At 37.1% G+C, this 11316-nt stretch overlaps 1 protein-coding gene across 1 annotated transcript in view; it reads left to right on the plus strand.

The window, feature by feature from the left end:
- The first annotated feature begins 9246 nt into the window (after positions 1–9246).
- Positions 9247–11316, plus strand: part of LOC137654388 (uncharacterized) — a 2949-nt gene continuing 879 nt past the window's right edge. Inside the window, exon 1 of the mRNA XM_068387989.1 lies at positions 9247–11316. This exon is cut by the window's right edge and continues 118 nt beyond it. Coding sequence (XP_068244090.1) covers positions 9304–10263 — 960 coding nt within the window. The 5' untranslated portion in view covers positions 9247–9303 and the 3' untranslated portion in view covers positions 10264–11316.

The following is an 11316-nucleotide window of genomic DNA, read 5'->3' on the forward strand; positions in this document are numbered from 1 at the left end:
TCTCCTAGAAGAGCTGCTTACCATAGCTAAAGAGTCTCTTCTACCCTTACCAAGAGGAAAGTAGCCACTGAACAATCACAGTGCAGTAGTTAACCCCTTGAGAGAAGAAGAATTGTTTGGTAATCTGAGTGTTGCCAGGTGTATGAGGATAGAGGAGAATCTGTAAAGAATAGGCCAGACTATTCGGTGTATGTGTAGGCAAAGGAAAAGAACCGTAACCAGAGAGAAGGAACCAATGTAGTACTGTCTGGCCAATAAAGGACACCATAACTCTCTACCGGCAGTATCGCAACAGGTGGCTGGTGCCCTAGCCAACCTACTACCTATGCCAGATTATTCAGTGAATGAGTGGGCAAAGGGAAATGAGCCGTAACCAGAGAGAAGGATCCAATGTAGTACTGTCCGACCAGTCAAAGGACCCAATAACTCTCTAGAAGTAGTATTATTTAGTCTATCAATGTTACAATACCATGTTACCTTATTTTACATCTATTCTATAGAATCCAGACCAAGTTATACTGCCAGAGTAAAGAAAAAGTCCACAGTTATACTGCTAATGGGTTAGAAGAATCCCCAATTATATTGCAAAATGGTTAAAAAAAATCCCCAATTATACTGCAAAATGGTTAAAAAAAAATCCCCAATTTTCCTGCAAAATGGTTAAAAAAATCCCCAATTTTACTGCAAAATGGTTAAAAAAAATCCCCATTTTACTGCCAAGGGGTTAAAAAATTCCCAATTATACTGCAAAATGGTTAAAAAAAAAATCCCCAATTTTCCTGCAAAATGGTTAAAAAAATCCCCAATTTTACTGCAAAATGGTTAAAAAAAATCCCCATTTTACTGCCAAGGGGTTAAAAAATTCCCAATTATACTGCAAAATGGTTAAAAAAACTCCCAATTATACTGCAAGATGGTTAAAAAATCCCCAATTATACTGCAAGATGGTTAAAAAATCCCCAATTATACTGCAAAATGGTTAAAAAATCCCCAATTATATTGCAAAATGGTTAAAAAATCTCCAATTATACTGCAAAATGGTTAACAAAAATCCCCAATTTTACTGCAAAATGGTTAAAAAAATTCCCAATTTTACTGCAAAATGGTTAAAAAAAATCCCCAATTTTACTGCCAAGGGGTTAAAAAAATCCCCAATTATACTGCAAAATGGTTAAAAAATCCCCAATTATACTGCAAGATGGTTAAAATATCCCCAATTATGCTGCAAAATGGTTACAAAAAATCCCCAATTATAATGCAAAATGGTAAAAAAAAATCCCCAATGTTACAGCAAAATGGTTTAAAAAAATCCCCAATTTTACTGGAACATGGTTAAAAAATCCCCAATTTTACTGCAAAATGGTTAACAAAAATCCCAATTTTACTGCAAAATGGTTATTAAAAAAAATACTTAGTTATACTGCATAAGGATTAGAGTAATCCCCAGTTACAGAGGTGGACACAAGAAATTAACTGTAACATTCTTAATTATTTCTTTTGTTATTGTCTTGAATTATCTCGCTCCTAATTTTTATCTGTTATCTATTATTACTTCTAGTATCTTTATCGCCCTTCTTTGTACCATCATTATGACATTCCTTTTTAATTGTCGAGACAAAAGCGAATCTCAACATGAAACACGTCTCCTTTTCATTCGTCATTAAAAAGGAAAAGAAAAAAAAAAACAATCAGAAAAACGACGAATTTCGAAATGAAAAAAAAACAGTCCGTCTTCAAGAAACATTTCCTTTGATGCTCCAAAATGGAAAAAAAAATTCCTTTCGAAGAAGAAACACAAACAGTTTAAGAAAATATCTTTGAAAATATCAGTGATTCATTTGATCTTAGCGATGTACCAAAATGTTTTTGAAAAACTTTTTCATTCTTCCTTGAATAATATTTGGTTTCCACTGTCTTGGGGTAGAGTTCTCTCTTGCTTGAGGGTACACTCGGGCACACTATTCTATCTTATTTCTCTTCCTCTTGTTGTTTCTTTAAAGTTTTTTATATTTTATGTATGAAAGATTTATCTTAATGTTATTGTTTTTAAACATTTTAATTGTTAATTACTTCTATCTCAGTTTATTTATTTCCTTTCCTCACTGGGCTATTTTTTCCTGTTGGAGCCCTTGGGCTCATAGCATCTTGCTTTTCCAACTAGGGTTGTAACTTAGCAAATAATAATAATAATAATAATAATAATAATAATAATAATATATATATATTTTCCCTTGATAACACTCAGTAGTGAATCTCTGTATGTCTGTCTGTCTTTCTATCCTCCACTTAACAAATGATATTCATGAAATCGCAAAAGTAGACACATGTAATCTAATAAAGTGCAATAGGAAACAATGTAGAGTAAAACATATATAATAGGCATAGAATTAAAATGAAAAAGGTAATTATTCATCATTATTCATTCGATCCATCGCCTTTCCGGTCACGCTCAGCGGCATCGCCCGACGTATAACTACTCGGTCTCTCCCCGTCCCTCGGGCAGGAAAGATAAGGAGTTGTCGTACACTGATGCGAAGGTGTTGCGTATGTGTGCATCCAGACGTATAACTACTTGGTCTCTCCCTGTCCCTCGGGTAGCAGGGAGAGGGAGTAGTCATACACTGGTGAGAAGGTGCTGCGTGTCCCTGCATCCAGGCGTATAACTACTCGGTCTCTCCCCTCCCTCGGAGAGGGAAGTAGTCATACCCTAATGTGAGGGTGTTGCAAGTGCATACATCCAGTTGTATAACTACTCGGTCTCTCCCCGTCCCTCGGGTAGGGAAGATATGTATAACTACTCGGTCTCTCCCCTCCTTGGGTAGGGATGAGAGGGAGTAGTCATACACTGATGTGAGGGTGTTACATGTGTGTGTATCCAGACATATAACTAATCGGTCTCTTCCCGTCTCGCAGATGGAGAAGATAAGGAGTAGTCATACCCTGATGAGAGGGTATTGTGTGTGCGTGCATATCTAAATATTTAACCGTCATTTTTACGGGTCGCGTACAAGAGTTTATGAACACACAAGTGGAGTCGAGAAGAGAACGCAAGCCTTTGAAATCTCATCTTCAGAGACTTACCGAGAAGCCCGAAGGTTGCCCTCGTTAGCTGCCATTCATTGTGCAGATAAAGGCGACCTTTAATCGCGCGAGTCTGTTTGCGTGTTTGTCCTGATGATGGAAATGACACTCTTGCCTGCAGCGAACGACTCTTTTGATGGATTGCCAGAGGATCTAGACTCACCCGAAGCCTTTTGCATTAATATGTTTGTTTTCATAGTAGAGGACCCGAACGGCAAACCTTAACCAGAGATTCTCGAGTGATCAACACTATACGGTAGTTGAGTTACGTTGTGTATTAGAGTGAACGGAACTGTGTCAATTGAGTTAGGAGAGAATTATTTAGGTTGCTGAAGCTTAATTAATATCCTTGAGCTCAATCTTTCGTGAAAGGGATGTTCTTAATTAATATCAACTGAATAGGAATATAATTGCATTGTTGAAACTGCTATTGCAGTGCAGGATTTATATATAAGCTAAACAAGGTATAGCTTAGGGGATTTATATATGCTAAAAAAGTTATAGCTTGGGGATCTATATATATGCTAAACAAGCTATAGATTCAGGATTTATATATATGCTCAAAAAGCTATAGATTCAGGATTTATATATAAGCTAAACAAGCTATAGCTTAGGGGATTTATATATGCTAAAAAAAAGTTATAGCTTGGGGATCTATATATATGCTAAACAAGCTATAGATTCAGGATTTATATATAAGCTAAACAAGCTATAGCTTAGGGGATTTATATATGCTAAAAAAAAGTTATAGCTTGGGGATCTATATATATGCTAAACAAGCTATAGATTCAGGATTTATATATAATCTAAACAAGCTATAGCTTAGGGGATTTATATATATATGCTAAAAAAAAGTTATAGCTTGGGGATCTATATATATGCTAAACATGCTATAGATTCAGGATCTATATATATGCTCAAAAAGCTATAGATTCAGGATTTATATATAAGCTAAACAAGCTATAGCTTAGGGATTCATATATATGTTAAACAAGCTGTAGACTAGGGGCTTTATATATATGCTAAACAATCAGTAGCTTGGGGATTTATATACAGTATATGCTAAACAAGCTATAGCTTTGGGATTTACATATAAGCTAAACAAGCTTTACCTTGAGGATTTATATATAAGCTAAACATGCTATAGCTTGGGGATTTATATATATGCTAAATAAACTATACCTTAGGGAATTCATATATATGCTAAACAAGCTATACCTTAGGGATTTATATATAAGCTAAACAAGCTATAGATTGGGGATTCGTATATTCGCTAAACAAGCTATACCTTAGGGCCTCACCTTCTTGGGGCCACGAAAAAAAAAGTTTTCGTATCCAAAATATATGATAAAAAAGAACTAAAATGATGCAATAGTTTGGAAACTGCCATCTATTGACGATTTTATGAATTACGTCACATCGGTAGTTTGAACATTATCATACATCATCCCTGCCTCTTATTTTGCAAGATATTTAAATCTAGTTTGACCTTTTAGAAATGTTATAACGCCAAAAATTTCATAATTCACATGATTGATTGATTGATATTTTACATAATAGCTACAGTATTTTGTTTAAATCAGCACGACTCCCTTATTTTTCAAGATATTAATTTTTTTTCTTTTACTTTTTTTGGACAATTTAAGCTCCCAACAGGTATATATTTTGAGTCAATTACACGTTAAATTTATCAGTTGATTATCACATGATTGATGATATGATTAATAGCATGGCACATGATTGATGTCATGATCGATCGCAAGATTGATGACAAAATTATTATAATTAATTCAGATCCTTATAATTTGCATCCGGTTCGGTTTAACGGAATGTTCAAGTCCCCTAGAATGACCAAGCACATGATTGATGGCATGTTTGATCGCATAGCACATGGTTGATGGCATGATTAATCGCATGGCACATGGTTGATGGCATGATTAATCGCATGGCACATGGTTGATGGCATGTTTGATCGCAAGATAAATGAACACCAATGCTAAAGTTGCCAAAAAGTACAGCACTGTTGACCCTTATTACATACATTATAAGGTCACAAACAAGAAAATAATATTCATATTAAAAAAAATTCAATCGATAATGGTAAAACTAACATTCATAGAACCAAGAGTATTATTAATAATATTACAGCATGCAAGAGAAGAGTGGTAACACTTACGTTCAGCCGCGAAGTGATGAGCTAGTAGAAGCTCTTCTTGGAAATATACGCACACCCTTTCCTACTAGTTTCGTAGGCTGCCCCACAATGCACCATAGTGAACACTATCTTCACTAAGCGTTGGCTTTTCTTCTTTGTATAATTCATTTTAAAACTGCTCACTAATATAGCCGCAAATATATGCATTTTGCTTATTAACACCACCAAGGGCCCAACATGCATCAAAAATAGCCTTCGCTTTTCCCAGACTCTCTCAAAATAGCCATCTTTACACTGAGGCCCAAGTTTCTTTACGACCTCCATTTTAATTTTGCAAGCTAACATATCTAAGTAACAAATTATTACAGAGAAATCAATCTTTTGTGTGCCATCTTTCCCCTGACCCGTATGGCTATAATATATACCAGCCTGTGGAAACCAGTCAAAGAATATCTAATTGACTTTATACTTCATATTAGAATACTGTAACCAGCCTATATCAAAATACGTAAAAAAAACAGATAGATGAATAAGCATTTGCTAACCAGATACAACTGCTAAGTGATAAAGAGAAGCAAGGAAAAAAATAGGAATGCTATATATTGAAAGCCTGTTGTATGAGGAAAGAGTATAACGTATAAAGAATTGGCCAGACTATTCAGTGTATGTGTAGGCAATGGAAAAATAAACTTTAAGTGATAAAGAGAACCCAGAAAAAAAAAATGGGAATGCCATATATTGAAAGCCTGTTGTATGAGGAAAGAGGATAACGTATAAAGAATTGGCCAGACTATTCGGTGTATGTGTAGGCAAGGGAAAAATGAACTTTATCCAGAGAGGGATCCAATCAAATACTATCTAGACAGCCAAAGGATCCAATAACTAGCGAAAGCAGTTTTATCTCAACGAGTGGCTGGTGCTGTCAGTTTTGGCGCTCTCGTTCACAACACTTTCTGATGTGTTAATATTCCCATCAGCGCTTTCATGAGGTAAATTGCCATCGGGATCAGTGTCATTATCACCAATATCGGACTCGGAATTAGAACCTGAAGAATAAGTAAACCTTTAAACTTCATCACATTGCAGCTCTGCGAGGTCCCTTCGCAACCACATGATGCTCGGTTTTACGATTGAAAACCTCAATATTTAGGCTACTGCCACTCGATGTGGTGGGTTGAGGATTATCGGCGCATTCACTATCACTGCTCGATAACGTCTCGAGTATTGACAATTCCTAAAACAGCCAATAAACGTTAAAAAAACACTGGAAGTTCGGGAGGAATTCAACCTGGAGACGAGCGATCACAATCTTGAACTCGAACTATGTAAACACAGGGTTGCCAGATTATTTCGACTGAATTATCGTACATGAGCCTTATAAATTGTCGTTTTTCAACCAAAATTATCGTACACAGTTTCAATATAATTATTAGGGTGTTACATGATTGACTTATTTCAAAAGATTTTAGTATAATTGTTTAATTAAACCCACACACACCTACATTGTTTATACCTTAGGTATGTATCGTACATCGTACCGGAACCAAAATAATCGTACATGTATGATAATTATCGTACGAATGGCAACCCTGTGTAAACATCAAACAAAAGACGCGCGAGGCGCGCAATGGCCGACAACCGATTCGTTCACCAGCATTAAAATTGTCTGCAAAATATTGTTTTAAGGATGTGTATCAGCAGAGTTTTTCTATGTTTTTATTAAATCTTAAACATGAATTGATTATCATGAGGCAGTTAATAAAAATCAACCATATAAAAATGTTTATGTTTACGCTACCGTGTGGAATCCCGGTTTCAATATCAGCTGATGGCTGGCATGACATCGGGGAATTGTTACTGGTTATTAGTTAGAATGTATATCAGCAGAGTTTTTCGATTTTTTTACTAAAATATGATGTGGAGGATTTATTTTTGCTTTATTTTTATTTTTGGTTTTGCCAAATCCTGAGAGAGAGAGAGAGAGAGAGAGAGAGAGAGAGAGAGAGAGAGAGAGAGAGAGAGAGAGAGAGAGAGAGAGAGAGAGAGAGAGAGAATTTCATTTGCTTTAGTTTTGCTAGATCGCGCGAGAGTGTGTGTGTTTGTGTGTGTTTGTTTGTGTTTGTGTGACTGCGGTGCGCGCCAAAGAGCAAGTGGTAGTTAGAGAATGATCGTTGGTGGTGAGAAAGACTGTTGGTACAAATGAGATTGTTTGTTTACATATTTTAGTTAGGTTACGACAGTGGTGAATGTTTCGGAGCGAATGCTTTTTTTATTTGACTGCAGCATAAGGCAGTTGTGTGAGAGCTGGATTACATTTATATTTTTCTGACCAGCGTGGAAGTGGTTTTTGATTTTCAAAGTAAGTACAGTTTTGTTTATCTTTGCTTGTCGTGATTGTGAATGATAGGAACAATTTATTATTTATCTTTGATTATAGTGCGATAGTTCAGTTAGCTAGAAGTGTTCGTAAGTGTTTTTCTTTTTTATTTTGGCAGGCTGCGATTCCTCCTTTGGAGAGACCCAAGTTTTTTGAAAGTGGATGTATTGTTGATGACTTGGCCTGTATTACGATTTTGTTTGGACTGCTCATTTGATTGATCAACTGTTGATGACCTGGCCTGTTTATTACAATTAAGAGTTAGGATGATGATGTTGATGATGATGATGATATCGACGACGATGACACCCATGACCCCGAGGAGTTAAGGCTGTTAAGGATATTTAAGACAGTCTTCTGGTTATATATAGTGGTGTTGTGCCATAAAAGACAGTTGGCTTGTGTGTATGGACAGTGTTGGTGTCCCATAATAATTTATACAAGATAATTCATATATATATTTATTTTTGGTGTTGGTGTGCGGTGTAATTTAAGTTTGTTAGGTTATTTTTTTTTTTGCGTTATTTGAATGGTATTTATAGTATATTTAGTGTAAGTTTTTGATGCTGGTGATTTTGGTTGGAGTTATTATAGTTTGTAAGAAATATATAGTTTTAAGGTTATGTTTTGTTTTTTGTGTCCTTTTGTCTAAGAGTCCAGTTTTAGATAACGTAAGGGGAAAGTATGTGTTGAGGAGACCATTGTCAGTAAGTGTGATTCAGGGTGTGGGGCTTGTTCTTGCAACATCCCGCCACATTATTTTGGCGCCCGAACAGGGACTGCTGAGGTGGGATAGAAGCTGGACTGTTGGACGAAGGACGGAATTAGGTTAAGAATTTAGGATTAAGGTTGATGAAAAATGGAAGAGCAGAACAAGTTACTGAAGGAGGAATTGCGGCTGAGTAAGGAGCGTGAGGAGAGGTTGCTAATAGAGAATGAGAGGTTGAACTGGGAGAATGCGGCGATGCAGAAGGAGCTTAGGGAGTTAAAGGGGACAGTAGAGAGAGTGGAAGAATGTGTTGAGATGAGGATGCGAGAGAATGAAGAACGAATGGAGAAACGAATGGAAGATATGATGGGGCAAGTCATGGGGATGATGAAAACTATAATGGGTGAAGGTGCAGTCGGAGGAGTGTCCTCAGCTTCGGGTAATGGGTTGGTAGTGAAAGAGAAGGTTAAGGTAGGTGATAATGGGAAAGGAAGTGATAGTGATAGTAGTAATAGTGATGGTGATATTGAAGATAAGGGAATTAGGCATAGTAAGGATGAACAGAAAGGGGAGAGGAAAGATGAAAGGAAAGGTAAAAGTGATGTGAAGAAAGAGAAGAAAAAGTATCAGGCTGATAGCAAGGACGATCGTGAATGGGTGAAAGTGGTAAGTAAGAAAAAGGGTAAGAAGGGAATGGTTAAGGATAGGAATTTAAGTGTGGAAGTGGATTCATTATATTCGAATGAGGAAGAAGGTAACAAGGGAGTAGACAGTGATGATAGCAGTGAGAATGAACGTGATGTGTGTAAGACTGTGTTTATGAGAGAGGTACCTCGGTGTGAAAGGTTCAATGAGCATAGCAGTAGGGATGTAAATGATTTTTTCAAGGAGTATGAGAGGTATTGTGAGGATAAGTATGGTGATAGTAAAAGAGTTTGGGCTAGGGAGTTAGGAGAATATTTGACTGGGTATTTGTTGACGATGTATGGAGTGATAATGAGTGTAGGGGACGTTGATTATGAAAGTGTGAAAACGAGAATAATTGAGCAGGTAAAACGTATGAAAGGGAGTGTTAAGTATAAGCGTAAGAATGATTTTGATGAAGCACGGATGAATGCAGGAGAAGCGATATCAATGTACGTATGTAGGTTGGAAACTTTAGCTAGGAAGAAGTATGGGGATGAAGGTATAAATGAGAATAAGGAGTTAATGAGGAAGTTTTTGGCTACTGTACCCGAGAATGTTGCTGAGTTTGTTAATTTGAAACGGAAGGAGAAAATGAGGTGGACGAAAGAAAGATTGACATGGGATGATATTTTAGAGATAGTTGAGGATTACGAGTTGGATAGGTGTATGAAAGAAAGTAAATCTGTGAGTATAAGAACTGGAATGGAGGAAAGTGTGCCAGAATTTGTTAGTTTTAGAGATGCTGTTATGAGAGGACCGATGAGGGTAGCTGATAGTGTAGTAGATAGGAGTGTTAGGGCGAGTAATGTGGGAATACCTGTAAGGACAAATGAAGGGTTTAGGCAAGGGAATCAGGTTTGGAGGGATAGGAGTGCTAGTGCGCCGCAAGATAGGTCAGGTAGTTGTATCCGTGAAGAGAAGTGTTATAGATGTGGGAAAGTAGGACATAAGAAGAATGAATGTAGATGGGCTCTTGATGCTTGTTTTGGATGTGGTGAGGTAGGGCATAGAATTAGCGAGTGCACGAAAGAGAAAGGGGTAAAATGTTATCGGTGTGGTATGACTGGGCACGTAGCAAGTGGATGTAGGAGTAATCGTATGAATGTGATTTGTGGTAATTGTGGTAAGGATGGTCATTATGCTAGAATGTGCAAGGAGCCGCGGGGTAAGTGTACTGAATGTGGTGTAGATGGGCATGTAGCTAGGGTATGTAGGAAGAAGGGAGTAAGTCAGCCAGGATGTTCGGGAAACTAGAGTGTAAGAGGGTTCAGCTGGGTGAGTCCTCCTGTGTGTGTGGAAGGAATAGGATTAATGTTTGTGAGAATGGGATGAATAATTGGTTGGAAATGAGCAAGTATGAATCTAGTATGCATGAAAAGTTAGGGCTGGAAAATAAACAATTAGTGTTGGTTGAATATAGGAAAAAGAGGCGTTTGAAAGTTTTACGTGAGGAGAAAGTGCAAGGGAAATTTATAGGTATAGGTAAGAATACGAATAAGTATGACAAGGGTGTAAATGTACAAGTGAGTGTGGAGGATAAATGTATTAATACAGATGAAACGTGGCTGAGTATGAATGATACCTATAGTGTGTGTGGCTTTTCCTTAGGTGATGTAAAAGAAAGGATGACGAATGCGAGAATGAGAGACAGGAGAATGATAAGTAGTATGAATGAATCTTTTACTAAAGTTGAGAATGTTTTTGATGAAATGGATGAACTGTTTACAGAAATGAGTGTAATTATAGGGCCAGATGAGAACGAGGTAGATATGATTGTACATGGTATATTAGATGATAGGGATTTAGATAGGAATAGTGTTAATGTAGCTAATGATTGTGATAAGGAAGAAGTGAATGAGAGAGTATATGGAGGCCCAGTTACTCGGAGTAGAGGTCCCGTTCCCGACTGCGACTGGGTTATGAAAAAAATAATGTAAGTGTTGTGTGAGAAGGATTTGGCAAAGTAAGGGGGGAGGAATGTGGAGGATTTATTTTTGCTTTATTTTTATTTTTGGTTTTGCCAAATCCTGAGAGAGAGAGAGAGAGAGAGAGAGAGAGAGAGAGAGAGAGAGAGAGAGAGAGAGAGAGAGAGAGAGAGAGAGAGAGAGAGAGAGAGAGAATTTCATTTGCTTTAGTTTTGCTAGATCGCGCGAGAGTGTGTGTGTTTGTGTGTGTTTGTTTGTGTTTGTGTGACTGCGGTGCGCGCCGAAGAGCAAGTGGTAGTTAGAGAATGATCGTTGGTGGTGAGAAAGACTGTTGGTACAAATGAGATTGTTTGTTTACATATTTTAGTTAGGTTACGACAGT

Source organism: Palaemon carinicauda, chromosome 15 (genome assembly GCF_036898095.1).
Source record: "Palaemon carinicauda isolate YSFRI2023 chromosome 15, ASM3689809v2, whole genome shotgun sequence".
Taxonomy (NCBI): domain Eukaryota; kingdom Metazoa; phylum Arthropoda; class Malacostraca; order Decapoda; family Palaemonidae; genus Palaemon; species Palaemon carinicauda.